Source organism: Drosophila innubila, assembly GCF_004354385.1.
Source record: "Drosophila innubila isolate TH190305 chromosome 3R unlocalized genomic scaffold, UK_Dinn_1.0 2_E_3R, whole genome shotgun sequence".
NCBI lineage: Eukaryota > Metazoa > Arthropoda > Insecta > Diptera > Drosophilidae > Drosophila > Drosophila innubila.
In genome coordinates, this window is record NW_022995380.1 from 4,296,815 (window position 1) to 4,314,282 (window position 17,468).

The 17,468-nt window shown below is 38.3% G+C and overlaps 4 protein-coding genes across 4 annotated transcripts; 3 read left to right on the top strand and 1 right to left on the bottom strand.

Moving 5' to 3' along the window:
- Positions 1 to 1,335: 1,335 nt before the first annotated feature.
- On the top strand, positions 1,336 to 13,201 carry LOC117792992 (serine/threonine-protein kinase D3). Its single transcript, XM_034633356.1, has 8 exons — positions 1,336 to 1,541; positions 6,619 to 7,255; positions 8,341 to 8,485; positions 8,572 to 8,709; positions 8,875 to 9,059; positions 9,994 to 10,990; positions 11,050 to 11,787; positions 12,645 to 13,201. The coding sequence occupies exons 2-8, from the start codon at positions 7,130 to 7,132 to the stop codon at positions 12,839 to 12,841; spliced, it is 2,526 nt and encodes an 841-aa protein (XP_034489247.1). The 5' UTR covers positions 1,336 to 1,541; positions 6,619 to 7,129; the 3' UTR covers positions 12,842 to 13,201.
- A 131-nt stretch (positions 13,202 to 13,332) lies between these two features.
- Positions 13,333 to 15,021, top strand: LOC117792995. Its single transcript, XM_034633358.1, has 4 exons — positions 13,333 to 14,083; positions 14,177 to 14,485; positions 14,542 to 14,696; positions 14,760 to 15,021. Exons 1-4 carry the CDS (start codon positions 13,843 to 13,845, stop codon positions 14,838 to 14,840), a joined length of 786 nt encoding a protein of 261 aa, XP_034489249.1. The 5' UTR covers positions 13,333 to 13,842; the 3' UTR covers positions 14,841 to 15,021.
- On the top strand, positions 14,902 to 16,567 carry LOC117792993. The gene is made up of 3 exons (XM_034633357.1): positions 14,902 to 15,122; positions 15,179 to 15,794; positions 15,852 to 16,567. The coding sequence occupies exons 1-3, from the start codon at positions 15,056 to 15,058 to the stop codon at positions 16,327 to 16,329; spliced, it is 1,161 nt and encodes a 386-aa protein (XP_034489248.1). The 5' UTR covers positions 14,902 to 15,055; the 3' UTR covers positions 16,330 to 16,567.
- Positions 16,512 to 17,427, bottom strand: LOC117792996 (dynein light chain Tctex-type). Its single transcript, XM_034633359.1, has 2 exons — positions 16,814 to 17,427; positions 16,512 to 16,756 (listed from the first exon to the last, which is right to left on the bottom strand). The coding sequence occupies exon 1, from the start codon at positions 17,256 to 17,258 to the stop codon at positions 16,923 to 16,925; it is 336 nt and encodes a 111-aa protein (XP_034489250.1). The 5' UTR covers positions 17,259 to 17,427; the 3' UTR covers positions 16,512 to 16,756; positions 16,814 to 16,922.
- Between the last annotated feature and the right edge of the window lie 41 nt (positions 17,428 to 17,468).

The window sequence follows — 17,468 nt, forward strand, 5'->3', positions numbered from 1 at the left end:
CCACGTAGCGAACAGCCTCGTAAAATACGGGGCCAATTATATTTTGCCCAGCTAAAACCGATTTCTATTAGAGAATGTGTGCACAATGCGTTGATGGACGGTGAAAGCAAGCTCCGCTTTATATGCTATGGAAAATCTCTTTATTATATTACGTGCTTCGCTTTTGTTGTCTGTTGCAAGGAGACCTAGAACTCCAAGCGGTTTGACAAACACCTAACCGAAGCGAAGTTGGGGCAGCGACATGTGTTGCTGCCACAATTTTACACTTCCTTTTTGTAGTTGCTTCGTGTGCCAGTTTCTATTTTTCTGTGCTCAGTAATTGTAGGACTGTAGAAATGAAAAGCTCTTAGCGTGGAAAAACGATTACGTTGTTGCCTTTTCAACATTTGGCGAAAGCTTCACGTTTCCGGTTACATTTCCGTTCCGACGAGCAGTCTACGCGCTTCAATTAGGGCGCTAGGAATTTCACACTTAGAACAAATTAAATCGCATAAAATATTCAGATTAACAGATTTTTGTTATTAGTTGTATATAAAAAATAAGAATAATTGTACCAAAATAAGCATCATCTGCAATAAATAGTTAACGTTGCATAATCTCAATTTTGCTCAGTGTATGCAAAATATAAAAGCTTTACGCTTGATAAGAGCAAAGAGAGAAGCATGCGAGTGTTGCTCTCTTTAAGCAAAAGAGAGCGCACGGTAAACTTTGTGCTCTTTGAGATTTTTTTTAACTATAGAAAATGTAACGTATACGCATGGTTGGCAAATAATAAATATAACATTGTTATATTTGTATATTTAAATAAAGCAAATATCTATTAAAGCTGGTTAAAAATAGCAATTTCATTATTTAAATAGATTTCAAATATTTAGTGTACCAACTACTTATTTTTAATTAATTATTTATATAAATCAATTTGACAACCCTGTTGTAGTTATTCTCTTAAGTGTGACCGCATTTTACCTTCTACACATGCGCCGCTCTCTTTGACCACAACTCCAAAAACACCTGTAAAAGCTCCTAATCGAATTTGGCGGCTATTAAATGCCGATGTAAACAATAAAGAAAAATGCCAAAGATACGAGGGAAATAGAGGCGAATGTTATAAATAAACAGTTGAAGATGCAATTAAGGAAATGCGTCAAGAAGACGGCATATTAGAGGCGAGCATTACAAACATTGCGTTGCGTCAACATAAACAACAAATAAGACGCTCCTCTCTGGCAGCTATGGGAGCAAAAGTGAGCCAGCGGAGCGTTAAAAGCAAGTGAGAACAAGTGAGCAATGGGAGCGATATGCCCGAGTTGAAATGAAATGATGCTTTTGGTTGTTGATGGCGTTCGGCTTCAGTTTTTGTTTCAGTTGCGCGGCAAACGAGCCAAAGTACAAACGTGCGAATTATCCTCGTTAGTTTTGGCACATTGAGTACAACGTGAGCGTTAACGACGCAAACGATGCTGCCACAACGGTCGCGTTGACAGTAGAAAAATTTAAAATTCTAAGGAAAAAACGCCTGACAAAATGGGCCACGAGTGAAGGTGTGTCGGTTGTGTGTGTCAATCCCTCTCCCTCTCTTTCTCTCTTGCTCTCGTTCTTACACTTTCAATACCAGTGTGCTGGCAGTGCATATTAATTATTCAAATTAATTGTGAGAAATATGCTACAAGTGTACTACATTATTTAGGTATATACACACACACAATTTAGAATATCTTGCTTGAAGAAGAAATTGCATAAGGAAACAATACTAGATCAGTCTTTTCACATTCAGCAGTGCTATATTCTATAAAATTTGAAAAATAATAAAACACACAAGAAACGAAAGCAATTGCTAAAGAAAGTAAGAAAAATAACAAAAATATATTCACAAGATGAGCTGACTTTGCTGATTTTATAAAGCAGGTTTTTTGTTTTTTTTTTTGTATCTGTTTGTTATTGTTTTTATTGGAATGAGCTGCGTCTCTGGCTCTACATACGAATATACAAATACAATGTGTCATTTTATTGGGCATTTTTTGTTGCCGTCTAATATAAATGTTTGTCTGCGTTGTTTTTTTTTTTTCGTTTTTGCTCTAACAAATCTCCAACATGTCTATCTTCATGCAAGTGGAGCGTGGCTAGAAAGACAAGCAAATAAAGAAAACACGTTCATGTTATTCCTTGGCCTTGGTATTTATGACCAGCGCGTCAGCGTGGCGTATACTTGACTTGAGTCCTGCTCGAGCAATGAATTGGATTTATGAGCTCAGTCAGTTCTCAGTGGCATCCTCGGTCCCTTCGGCTGGTGGTCCATTTGTCCGCTTGTTTTCCCTCCCATTTGGGTCGTTTTACTCTAATGGCTTTTTTGGCCCCTATCGTAAATGTTGTAGCTGTTGCTGCTTAGTCGCCACCCACATTGGAATTTGAACTTGTCGTGGCCGGGCAGCATCTCACTCTCAGTGGCCCCATTATCACCTTGCTAATTATCTATCGATGATGATGATGCCATTGCCATGCGCCCTGCTGCCCGCTCTCAGTCAGTCTTATCAGCCAGCCAAAACGGTCGTCGTTTTATGCCTTCTAAGTATTTAGTATTTATTATTTGCATTTCATTTCTGTTTGCTTTATGTGAAATAAAAATCTAATAATATTTTAACAAATAAACACGTGAGAGCGTTCGACTTTGGGACAACAACACAATCAACGTAAAAAAAACCTCTGAGTGTCCTTTACTAAGTATTGTTAAGAGCAAAACAAAGACTAGATATATACATAAAAACCTTTGGATAGAGCTGAGCGATTTACAGATACGTAAATGCCATTTGTCCGAGCTTAGAATTGCGCATTTCTCACAGTAATAAATACTAAATATTATATTGAGACAAATCTATGTGACATATAACGATGATAAGAGTGATCAGCTGACATTCGACACTGAAATACCCTATAGGCAGTTTGGGCTGTTGAGCACAAACAACAAGTGCGAGATGAAAAAACAAATGAATCAATAAATTGTTTTACTTAGTAATAAATACATATATAACCAGGTGCGTTCCAGAAATCTCTAGAGTGTTTGAAGATAATTGATTTTAAAAACAACCGTTTGTAATGTCGGTGCTCCTTAAATGTCAGAGATTTAGTTTTATCGAACATACTTTCGAAGTCAAAAAAATCGGCTTTCTTCCAGTTTCAAAAACATTTTTAAGTTGAGAAATACTTTATATAATTTACAAAATTATGAAAAATGTATCTTATGCGTTTTTATTCAATTTACAAATTAATTTAGTTTAATTCAATAATTATTTTTTTTTCTAAAATCTCTCAACAATTTTTTACAAATTTGAAAGCAATGCTTGCTTGATTTCAGGAACCCCAACAATGGCTTTTGGGTTCCTTTGGCTCTGTTTGAGATTTTGTAGAACACCTCTGATTATCATTTTTAAACTAAGCCGTTACGTATATTTACCAGTTGATAGTTTAACAACCTTACCCAACTCAATTAATAGAATACTCTTTATGTAGATTCACATACCTTAAAATACAAATTTTTTTAAAGATTCAAAGTTAATAATTGAACGTGATTTTTGCGGCACGTGCTCATCTCTAGACACAACTGAATGTTGTGGCGCAATGAAAATCGCTTATCAGCCACCACAGGTAGTTTTTGCAAGGCCTTGACAATGACAACCAAAGAAAATGGGCGCATAGAAAGGGCGTTGAACAAAAGAGAATAAGTGCAAAATTGAAGCGGCAATGGCAAAACAACAGCAACAACAGCAACAACAACAACAAGAGCCACAACAACAGAAATGTTAGTTGATAATTTTAAGGCAAAAGGCAGTGGCTCTAACAGCGGCAACGGTCGTTACAACAATCCAAACAAAGGAAACAAACAAACAGGCGAATATTATAGGGCGAAGAGCTTTAAGCCGATGGAGCATAGGACAAAGGGGAGGGGGGGCATGTGGGAGAGGGAGAAGCAGAGAGAGGAAGAGGGGGAGGTAGTGATGGGTCGAATGCTTTGGTTCATAGCACACACACGTACCCAAAATGTCGCTTACACACACTCTCTTTCTCTCCTCTCTCTTTCTCTCTCTCTTCTCACTTCTCTTGTGTGTGTGTATGTATTGGTGTAGTAAAACGGGTTTTGAGTTTGCTTTTGCCACTGTCGCTGTCGCTGGCTTTGCCATTGCCGCATTTTCAGTCAGTTGGCCAAGTCAGTTGCTCTTTTGGCTTAGTTAACTCAGAACGTGTCGCGGCGACAATGGCAACAACATCAAATTGCAACAAATAGAATAACAACGACAACAACAACAACAGCAGCAGCAACAACTGACAAGGCACAACGTCATAACGGGTTAGTCACAATGCGTCAGTGTGGCATCCATTGATGCTGCCACAAAAAATACATACATAAATTGAAGAACTTCAAGTGCATTTAAAATGCCTTATAAATAAACTAAAGCATAATTGTATAATGCATAATAGCCATAATAATTTTAAGTATTCAAATGTGCGGCAGCTGTTGCTCTGCGTTATGTAAATGTCAAAATTCAAAGCAGCTTGTATCTCATGGATACCAATAAGATTTAATTCCATATCTGTGCGTGTGTGTGTGTGTGTGTTTAGCGCGTATGTGTAAAATGTCAGAATATTGGCTTTGGACTCAGTGCTGCGTCATTTGCTGCTCAAATTCTTTTAGACACTTCAAGCTTTTCTAACTGTTACAATGCCGCGACCAACTTCAGTCCAGCTTTAGCTTCAATTGAAATAAAATACGCTCTTGTCTCGATTCCTACGCGTTTATCCCTCCGGCATCTGGTAACAGCAACAGCAACAGAACAACAACAACATTACAGTCCATACACCTACTTAAAAAAATTTAGAAAGTTGCTTGTCTGCCACTCGCTCGCTTCAGTCTCTTTCTTGACTTGGCTTTCATTTCTTTGACTTGGGCTTGTTGTCTTCTAAGCACACATACGTATGTACATGCATGTATTTCATATATGTACTTAACTCCCTTTCTCTGCATTCTTTTCCCAGCTGGTGGCCCAACGCTTTTTATATTTTGCTCTGCTCACTAATTGTTTTTCACCAATAGCTTCAATTTGCCTTTAAGCCCATTTCAAATTAAACTGAATTTCTTTCTTATTAGCTCATGTTGAATATATTCATTCAAACTTGAAACAATATTCTCGTTGTCTTATGCCATCTAACAATTAGCAACCGGTTTTTTAATAAGCTCAATTACATTTTTTTCTAATGCGAAAATATTTGAATACACTCGGAGGTATACGAAGCTATGAAATTAAATTTGAAATGCACGCGCACATTATTTATAGCTCTATTGTTTAAGCTACACGTTCCATGACCTAACATACTAAATTGTTCGAGCTAACTGGCTTAATATATTGCACTTCATCAGATAATTACAGAATCCTAATTAAAATGCAATTAATTAACAGTTGGCTTTTGTAGAGAACATTCTTGAGATATGTTTTTAATTTATATATTTATGATACCCATTAAACCCGAACAAATGATAGATAATTTCAAGAATTTTCCAGTCGAATAATATTGTTTGTTTTTATAACAATATATATATATATATAATATGTTTATAAGCAGAAAAATAGATCGCGAATTCCGTGAACAAATCAATTTAGGAAGTGTCAGAAGTAGGTTAAACAAAGTACAAAATACTTGATTTCTAAACGATTTATCTCAGCCATATTATGTTTTTTGGGGCTTAGCTAAATTTTTGTTTAGTTATATCAATTATTTTAGGCTCCCTTGATTTCTATACCCGTTAAAAATACGTAAAATGGTATACTGTGTTCTTTGAAATTTATGTAACAGGGAGAAGGAGGAATCACCGAATCTATAAAATATATGCATATATTCTTGATCAGTTTTGAATAATATTCGTTTTTAGTGGTAATTAACGTTATCTATTAGTATTATCTATTATCCCACTGAATCGCATCAAGATCGGATAAGTAGAATGGCAGTTATGGCGATTCAATGATTTCAATGTAATACAAGTTATTTCTTCAAATCACTTTTATATATATTGAAATAAGTAACGGGTATTCTATGGTCCTTTCCCACTTGTTTTAATGTTGACTTAATTTAACAATAATATCCTGAATACAAACTTAACAAATACATGCTAATATGAAGAATTTTAAGCTTGGGTTTTTGAATTTTATTTTCTGTGTACACACGTATATAGTATTTTTATTTTTATTTAAATTCAAGCGCATATTTAAATAGCTGGTCTATTTTTATTGCTGTTAATCAGTCTTATTTTATTGCAATAACTCAGTTTTCAATTAATCTTTTTCTATCTATTGGAACACTGAGCAATTAAACAACAAAATATGCAAATAATTTGCGATTTTAGTGGCAGGCACAGTATAACCAAGTCAGGCTGTAGTTCATTTTAATTTTATTTGATATAAAATAATTTAATTGTTATTCTTTGTGTTTTGATTTAATTTTATAAACCAAAGCAATCAAATTGTATATTTTGTTTTCAATAAATTCTGCAACAGGCGGTCATTTGAGAGCGTAGAAAGTCAATGAACACTAAACAAATAATGTTCTTGTTTTTTTTTATAATCATATTTTCAGATTTTTTACAGCCCGTAAATGGCTGTCTAGCAGAGCGCCTATTAAAACCTCGTCTGTCTGCGCCAGGGGCAGTAATAAACCGCAACCCGCCGTAAACTGAAACCGAAGCCAACCGCAAAACTTGCAATAAAACGTCCAGGGGCACCAACAAAAATAGCAACAAGAACTACAGTAAAGCAATAACAATAAGAGCCGTAAAAACGGTATAAAAAAAAAGAAAAAAAAGAGTACAAAGTTATTTCGTCCTTGGCATTTGAGGCGCCATCAAGTAGGAGAACAAGAAGAAGACGAAGGAGAAACAGCTGGAAAACGAATCTCTTATATTAAGAAATTGTTCCTCCCCCCGATCGACCCGGACACCCCGGACTAGCCGGGAGCTGGGCAAAGCCAAGACGCAATCGTGGCCCAAAGACATCAACACCACAGCAGCAACGGCAGCGGCGTTGGCAGCGGCGCAGGCAGCGGCGTTGGCAGCGGCGCAGGCAGCGGCGTTGGCAGCGTGCCTGTCATCATGGAGGGGCCGGAGGTAACATTCCTCTTTCAATTTGGCAGCGTACGCGACGCAGTGTGTGTGCCAGTGAATGCATTGACGCTCAAATCGCTCAAGGATTTGGCATGCGACTTCATAAACACTAAGGTATGTATTAGTATGTCTGCAACAGGGGCGTTACCTGGGACCCCTTAAATGGGTCACCATCTGCCAACTTAATTATGCAAAAGCTAGACCAGAGTATGTCAATATTTTCACTGTCCGCACAAGCGGAACGCGGTCATGTCAACAGTCCATCGTTTCCCATTTCCATTTCCCACTTGGCACATTGACTCCCCCAATGGACTATAATGTTTGCCTTTGACTCCCTGTACGTCTAAATGTGTGTGTGTGTGTGTGTACGTAATAAATTTATGTGCGCAGTGTAATTGCTTAATTTCATTAAGTTAGTCAGAGTTGCATACTTATACACAAATATATATAGTATGCATATATCCCATAGATATTTCTATAGTGCCGAGTTATCTATGACCAATTCAATTAACCAGCTGGCAGCTGCGAAACTAGCTCCGGCTTTTAGTCCTTCCTTTTCTCCGCGCCGACCCGAATCGCTTGCCATGTCGGTGGCACGTACTGTGGCCTTTGTGGCAGCTTAGTTGAGCTTTGACAGCTGCTTCCACAGACGCCAGTATCAATTTTCAATGTCCACACCAAATAATGGGCTACGATGACTATGTAACGCTCTTGTTAGAACTCACAGAAGGGACTCATACACTTTAGTATAGCTTTATTTCTATTTTTGAAGAGATTTATATTTTAATATAATTATTTTATTTAGTTCCATTTTTTTAATGTACAGTTGAATATGTAAAATATATTTTAAAGCTAAATGTAATTAAATTAATGCACTATATTAATTTAAATTTTAAAACTATTTATTATGCATCTTTAAAGGGTATTTGAGAATAACCATATCAGAATCAGAAATGATTACATATAACTTAATTGATATCAATATCACATTTGGTAAATATTGCTGACAGACTATCTAATATCTTCAAAATCTTATCGCAGAATCAATTAAGATACGATAATGATAAGAGTGTGATAACAGAGTCATATGCAAAATGAGCGTTAAATGAAGCAAAACATCGAAATGGACATTATCTACGAGCACTTTGAACACTTTGAACATTGGCGTCACTAACACCCCCATTTTTTTGTGATTCTAGTTACCGGATAGTGGACTCACGTATCTGTCAGAACGCATTCTGCTCTTCATTCACGACTATAGTACGCCCAATGTGCTGCACATAATCAATTCCGCAGCGGAAGTTGTGGACGAGACATTGGTGGAAATTGTATTAACAGCCAGTCGTAAGTATACTTACTTACAAACATACAAACATACCATCACTTTGGCTACTTAACAAATGTCGTTACCAATACAAAATTGTCAACAGCCATACTCTATCCGACGTCGGAAATGCCAACACTAAAGCCTCACAACCTCAACGTGCATTCCTATAAGGCGCCCACATTCTGTGATTTCTGCGGTGAAATGCTGTTTGGTCTGGTGCGTCAAGGACTCAAATGCGATGGTATGTAGTCTGACAACTGACACCCGCACATCCACAACCACATCCACAAACTTATTGACACCCGCACACACACACACACACACACACACACACACAGTCATTAAAAATACTAACTCGCTTGTGGTCGTCTGTACATTTAATCCCCAACAATCGCTCCCATCACAGGCTGCGGTCAGAATTATCACAAACGATGCGTGGTGAAAATACCCAACAACTGCAACCGCTCGAGTGATGCCACATCACGACGCTCTTTCACGTTGCATCCACCCCGCAGCCCATCCGGAAGCTCACAGCAATCGCTTGTGTCCAACGAGGAGTCGACGAGTCGCAATGACTCAAGCAGTTCACTGGTAAAACGCATGTCGGACCTTATGAATGATATTATTAAAAACTAAGACAGAAACTACATACATACATATACGAATACTCATACAACTCTCATACAGTTGTAGTTGGTAGAATATGCAGTTATGTTAATTATTAAGGGTGAATGGGGCTCCCTACGAGTATTCAAATTTTACTTAATTATCTCATTGAATATTACTTATTTATTTTTTTATTGTATTATTTGCATTTGAATAAAATTACATTTTTCTTAATAGTTTTTCAATGACTTTTATTTGAAATACATTTAAATACTCGTAGCGGGATATTTTTATATTATAGACCACATAAATCATAAACACTACGACTTTGCATTGTTAGAGTTATTGCTAAATTAAAAAAATATTTTTTTATACAAGTCGGGTTTTCTAATAGGGTTTTTTTTTTTAATAAAATACTTTTCTAGTGCATTTGGCATTTAAATAAAAATAGTTTAATCACAATTTTATTTCACTAGCATTGAAAAAAGTATTTCCAATTAAATTTCATTTAACTGGCATTGAAAAAAGTAGTGCTAGTGAACAATTTTTTAAAATAAAATGAAGAATTCTATTTTTTGGAAATATTAAAAAAGTTGAAAAATTTAGAACAATTTGAAATCTGTTTTTTCGTAACTTTTCCGAATATACGATTTCTTATACGATATTTATGTTTATATCTTATTTCGTATACGTTGTGCAGTATCTTTACTGCGTATTAAATGGAACTGCAAAGAAAAAAAAAATTATATTAACTTTCATATAAAATTTGAAGTTAAGTTATTGAAATTTAACAGACAAGAAATTCAGTTTTATGATCTAGAGTCTTGACTCTATTTTTTAGAGATACCAGAATAATATTTATTAAATAGAAAGCCATATTTTCGAAAATTGTTTTATTAATTTGCTTGTAATTATTTAGAACATACCTGGCTACTCCACGCGCCATCAGCGAACTCACTCCGGGAGCAGTCGGAATGGTCTCACAGTGCTGCGGATTCCACACACCTTTATGGTGCATACTTATGGAATTCCCACAGTTTGCCAACTGTGCAAGAAGCTGTTGAAGGGTCTGTTCAAGCAGGGATTGCAATGCCGTGACTGCCAGTACAATACTCACAAGAAGTGCATGGAGAAGGTGCCACAGGATTGTACAGGAGAAGCGCAGCTCAGTCAACTGCAGGCGGAGATTAACGATGGAACGCCACGAAAGGAGCGGGACAATTTCTTCCGCGAGGAGTTCGATGACAGCGATTTTGAAGACGGTCCGACGCCACATTCCGAATTTGCCAAATACAACAAAGCCACCGGAGGCACAAATCTGGTGGCTGGGCGACCACGTGAGGCACCCAAAGCTCTAACAAATGCCCAGAATTCACCGCCAGAGCTGGTCAATGGTGTCATGGATGACAGCAATGCCAGGGGTGACACCAAATCTAGCGATGGCCAGTCCGAGCAGTCTCAATCCTCATCATCCTCCTCACCCAGCGCCAACATTCCTCTCATGCGCATTGTGCAGTCCGTGAAGCACACGAAGAAACGTGGCGGCCAAGCTCTGAAAGAGGGCTGGATGGTGCACTACACCTCGATAGACAAGGCTCTAAAGCGTTACTATTGGCGTCTGGACTCCAAGACCATTACCCTATTCATATCGGAGCAGGGCAGCAAGTACCACAAGGAACTGCCACTGGCAGAGCTGCTTTCCATTGAAACTCATCGTGATCCTCGAATTGAGAGCAACTACTGCTTCGAACTGTGCACGGCCAATCTCAGCTATTACGTGGGTCAGGATCCACAACTGGGAGTGGGCGAGGACCATGCGGTACGTTTGCCACCACCGGATAGTGGCATCGGTGCCGACATAGCCAAGAGCTGGGAGACGAGCATTCGACAAGCCTACATGCATGTGAACAACACCCGTAAGTTGGTCTTAACCTTGAGTAATCTTCATCTTAATCCCATTCCTTGATAATCACAGAATGCTGCGAATCGGAGGAACAAGTCCAGGATATGGGTCAGCTATATCAGATCTTTCCCGATGAGGTTCTGGGATCTGGACAGTTCGGTGTCGTTTACGGTGGTGTCCACAAGAAGACCAAGCGCGAGGTAGCCATCAAGGTCATTGACAAACTGCGCTTTCCCACCAAGCAGGAGGCACAGCTGAAGAACGAGGTGGCCATTCTCCAGAACATCACCCATTGCGGCGTGGTTAATCTCGAGCGTATGTTCGAAACACCCGAACGCATCTTTGTGGTCATGGAGAAGCTCAAGGGTGACATGCTGGAAATGATACTTTCCCATTCCCGTGGACGGCTCAGTGAAAGGGTCACCAAGTTTTTAATCACACAAATCCTTATTGCGCTCAAGTATCTTCACTCACAGAACATTGTGCACTGTGATTTAAAACCGGAGAACGTGCTGCTCTCCTCGGATGCAGAATTTCCGCAAGTGAAACTCTGTGATTTCGGCTATGCCCGCATCATTGGCGAGAAATCCTTTCGACGTTCGGTTGTCGGCACACCCGCCTACCTGGCACCCGAGGTCCTGCGCAACAAGGGCTACAACCGCTCCCTGGACATGTGGAGTGTCGGCGTTATTATCTATGTAAGCCTCAGCGGCACGTTTCCCTTCAACGAGGAGGAGGATATCAACGATCAGATACAGAATGCTGCTTTTATGTATCCTCCAAATCCCTGGAAAGAGATCTCCTCAAATGGTAAATTTTTATTTAAATTTAAATTTTTAAATAGTTTTTATTTTCTTTATTTTCTAAAATACACATATTTAAATTTCAAAAATAAACACCATTCTTAAAAGGTTTTTATTTTGCAACTTAAATTTATATTTTAGATTACTTTAGATATATAAAATTATATCTTAGTTCTATCTTAACAAATAGTTATTTGATACTGACAAAGTAAAATCACTTTTAAGACCATTGTTAAACATCCCGGGACACAGATAAAGTAGGGATTTCGGGAAAAATAGCAAACGACACATTTGTTTATAGACCAAGTGCGATTGCTATATTAAATTGATTTGAAGAACTCACAACATGGGAAATTTGGTTGGAAGGAATTTCTTTGATACCCCCGATTATAAAATTATGATGTAGCTTTTTATACCCGTTACTTTAAAAATAAGTAAAGGGTATATTGTGTTCGTTGGAATTAATGTAACAGGGAGAAGGAGGCTTCTTCGACCCTATAAAGTATATAGCCATGTCCGTAGAGATTATAGAGCAACCGAAATTGCGTAAAACCACCACACTTACAGTTTTTAAGATTAAACGTTTTTTTTATTAACGTTATCTATTATTATTATCTAATATGCCAATTAATCGCAGCAAGATCGGACAAGTAGAACGGCAGTAATAGCTAACCAAAGGTGTTAATAATTAAGGCAATACAAGCACCCAAAAGTATGCAGTAGTTTTTATTAGGTAGTAATTTCTATAAAGTTTTTCCATATATATTGAAATAAGAAACCGATATCCTCTGGTTGGGATCTTGACTATAGCCTTTTTGACTTGTTATTAATTAATTTTGGAATTTAAACATCATTAAATTCCAGCCATTGACCTCATCAACAACCTGTTGCAAGTGAAGCAGCGGAAGCGATACACCTGCGACAAGAGTCTTATGCACTATTGGCTGCAGGATAAGCAGACTTATCGAGATCTGCGGAACCTGGAGACAGAGGTGGGACTGGGACGCTACCTCACCCATGAAGCGGATGACATACGCTGGGACAGCGCTGGCGACATTTGACCTGGAAATGCAACCAGACCGACCAATCCCGAACTGATGCAGCCACTGAGCAGCAGCCATAGCGTGCCCAGCGAAAGCTATCCATCCCCATCGAACTGTGCCGATTGCCATCGTCTCTCCAACTCACCCAAAGTGGAGGCCATCAGCGACAAGGCGATTAAATGGATGCGTTTTCATCTTTGTAAGCACATCAAATAGCGTCCACTCGTCGGATGCACATTTTTCCCTTCGATATTGTCAGACTGTAAACTATGGAAAATATTAATTCGCACGCAGTTAAGAAAATTAAAACTCTTCAGCGGCTTAGTTTTAGTTTCAATTCAAATTTTAGATAACTAAATATAATTATCATTCATCATATTGCTGATAAATCTTATGATAAATATTTCTTATGCTTTTCAGATAACTTTTATAACTGAAATCTCTGTGCTAAATTTTCTTGTGAATCAAAACTAGTATATTGCATAAAACTAACTAATTGCAGTACTTAAAATATGCATACTATATACATATGTTACTTACAATATTATACGTACATTTAGTCAAGTAATGGTTTTGACAAAATTCAAAACTCAAATGTTATATTTTACTAAAGTATCTTATATTTCTCTTCAAAACTGAAATATTGAGATCCATTGGATTTCATTATTTTTAAAATCCCAAAATATATATTATGTGTGTTTTTTTTTTTTGTCAAGACAATTACTTGACTAACTGTATATAGAGCAGCGGCCCAAATCAAACACAAGAAACGTACTCGGTCTTTAGAACCAATTGCAATTTATAAAGAAAACAGCTAAGACATAAACAACAAAAACAACATAGATTAATAAATGAACAAATAAGTAAAGCTTGAAAATAAATTTCTTGTTTATCTGTGCCACATATCGCAAAAAATACTTCGCTCAGTGGCTTGCAACGGCTGACACCCTTTTCAGAATTTTCCACTAGACAGTTCCCGCATTTGTCTTCAGTCGAGAGACAACCATTAAACGGAAAAGATGCGACACTATGTGGCCAAGCTTTGTCTGCTTTTGACACTTTCCCACTTCAGCATAACTGAATGGGTGGAGATATCAAAATCTCAGTCTCAACCGATTGCAGAAGATGTCTCCTACAGGAGACAACTGACTGTCGAGACACCGCCAAAGGAGAAGAATCGTGAGGAAGATTTCACCACACCCAGCAATGTGTGGATCGAGTATCAGCGGGAACGGTTTGGTCTAAGCAATAGCAACAGTAATTCCCTGGTGGTAACCGGTGCTGGTGGCCTCAAAAATAGCGCACAAATTGTAGTGCCGATCAACAGCCAGATAATCCATGCTAGGACCAAACTTGTTGTGCACAGCACAGAGATGCCGCCCGTGAATGTGGATGTGGCTGTGGTTGTGACACCGAAAGTGGAAACCACTTCACGACGTCATTCGTCGCATATTGATGTTGCAGACGATGTCGAATCCGTGGCTGATACGGCTACGGAGCAGAATGCTGGCAATGATGATACATCACTTATGCCCAGTGTGCAGGGTTTCTTAAAGTTTCTGAAAACAATGCAGAAAACTTGGATTAAGAAGTCAGCACTGAGCATAGAAAATAAAATAAAATTACTTAAATCGCTAAGTGACAATCTAATGAAAGTAATTGGTGCGTATTGATTTGAAGATTAAGATATTCTTATTATTATTCCCTTTCAACAACAGAGCAACAATTCTCAGTGTTGTGGCAACCAACTGAGCGGCACAGACGCAAACGACGCGGACTGTTGGACGACTCTAGTTTAGATTTCCCCCCGGAAGCTGCATTAATGACCATTAATTTCCTCACTTTTGCTGTGTTTCTTATTAAACTGGTGCTTGTAAGTAAATTCAACAATCTGAATAACTGAAAGTACAAGTAACAAATATTTTACATATTTTAGCAAGTAGTGAAAATTGTCAAAAGCAAGCATTACAACTTCTCGGGCTTTAATATTAATGCCGAGGTCGTTCGAAGTCCATAAGCAAATAAATTCACACTTTAAAAATGGCGGGAATTGCAAGTAAGATCCGGCAACTCTGAATGCAGCAATGATGATTTGACAACTCTGGATACAACTAGCAGCATCTGGCAACTCTTATCATAGAATCAGCTGCTAACTGTTTGTAATTTTTACACGTGCAACGCAAACGATACAACAAATTTGATTAAGGCTTTCATTTTCTTAGTTTAAATAAAATGGATGATAAAATTTTAATAGAAACTGTGCACAATCACAAACAAGATGTACATGTACCTACAATGAGTAAGTGCACCGCATTACAACCACGTTTTTCCTCGTCTAAAACAACTCGGATACAGTGACTTTTCAGAATGGTTCCCTGGGCGCAACCGCCAATTTCAGTTTGATTGAAAGTAAAAATAATCGAAATTCACGGAAACGGGCATTGGTTATAGCCGGGAAGAACGTCTACACTGGCGAACTTGAGGAGAATCAGCAATTTGATACATACATTTGCATTCGGAACAAGTCCACCAACAAGGCGACAATTGTACCAGTTCAACAGGCGCTATTGTCGAATAACATATATAAGAAGTTGGAAATGAAAACTACTCAGCCAATGCTAAGCAAAGAACATGCTACTAAAAAGCTGCTTAAAGAATTTGGTGGACGCAAGGCGTCGCGTTTTGTTGCCAATAATGAAGAGATGATGGTGAATGTGGATGTGGTGCGCAAGGAGCTGGACGAAACCGTTCAAAGTTCCGTACGCCATGAAGGCGAGGAGGATGATGATACATTGCCAGAAGTAAATGCCAATAATGCTGAATACTTGGCAACAATTGTGCCCAAATGCGATAAGACGGCAACAAAAGTAAGCGAAGTTTACGATGTAGTGGACGTGGTGCCACAATCTCTGCTCGACCGTCTGGAGGAAGAAGCCAAAAGCGTTTACACTGCACCATTGGAAACACTACCGTAAGAACATTACCTAATTAATTGGCTAACAGCGTATAAACAGTTTTCGCTTCACAGCATCGAGTCGGACTATCTTCGTGAGTGCATCAAGCGTATACAGGACAAGGAAATAAGCTCAAAGCAGGACTTTCTTAACATCAAATTGATAATATATATGGATGCACTGCAATCGCTAATTGCACTACGCAAGCGACAAATGAAATACGTCGAGCTTTCCCGCATCTCGGAGAAAGTTGAGAATGACATACGACATCGATTTGCAGATCCCAATGTGGCCAAGTCCTGCACTCGGACTACATTTAGTACAGAGAAGGCTTTAACACATTTCATTGTCCTTGCATTGCTAATCAGTGACAAGCACGAAGTGGACGCCAATATACTATCTCGAATTCTGCGTACATCAAAACAACGTATCGTTAGCTATGCACACATTGTTAATGCACGACCTAAAACCAGGTCGGATATGCTAGCGTTGCGACTGCCTAGCACAGTGCCGCCCCTTACCGTCTCTAGACGCTTCCAACGTAAAAAGTAGCTCTTGTAACTTAATATAGGACACCCTGTATTGGTTGCAACAGCTGCATCGATTAAACAATTTCGGGTGGTGTCGAGTTCAAGGCCGATTAACGCACCTATAAAAACTACATGCTACAATCAAGTGTGTGCGTGTGTATTTTTACATTTATTTTATTTAGATTTTAATTAAAGATCCGTGAGTAACATTCAACACATTGTGTGCACTCTTTGTTAATCGGAAATAAAAAAATAATACATGAACATTTCATTTTGCTACGTAATTGGAAATTTAGCTGGGTGTTTGGAGTTGTATTCTCAGAATTCGACATTGCTTTGCTCGTCTTTTAGAATTTTGTAGATTCCTGGTGTTTGTGATTCTAACAACTAGATCTCTGATGCAAAATAGAAGAGTATTGATACCCGATTGGGTTGTGTGTGTGTGTAAGCTGTAAAATACAAAATATATAATATGGCATTTTATGTGGATCATTTTGCATACTTACACGCAAAACAAATGCAAGGCAATCTTGTTAATCCCTCCCCCATTTAAGTTGTTAGTTTAGTGATTTGTTTGTTTCTTGTTGTTTTTGCTTTTTTTTATCTTATTGTGGTTTAAACGGCAAGGCCGAAAACGGACACAATGCAGTACATGGTCTTATTCTCCCAGCGCACTGTGCAGCTGCCGTCGGTGTCGTTGTTCCAGTAACAGGAGCTGGCCGTGTGTAATCCAGCGCCATTCTTTTGCATAATCATAGCGGTGACAATGTATTTATATGGCTTCTGTTCCTTGGTTAGCACAGTCAGGCAATTCTCGACCACCTGGCCGGTCCAGTTGTTTACCTTATCGTGCTGGTACGCATTGCCACCGATAGTTGTCTCGATTGCTTCTTTAATTGTTTTGCTCACATCATCTACAATAAATTGGCTTTCCTCGCGTGACTCATCCATTATGGTTTAGTTTTAAGAGTGTGAACAATGTTAATATAATTATTGTTTTTTCACTATCTGAATGCTGTCAGTTGACTTGTGCGCGCGTATTTGCATTCGATCGCGCGTCAGTTTCTCACAAAAAAATATGTCTGGTCGGTTTCGACAAATTTGCTTCGTTTGTTAGTTGGGCAGCAGCTTAGTGATGTGAAAAATTGGAATATATCGATG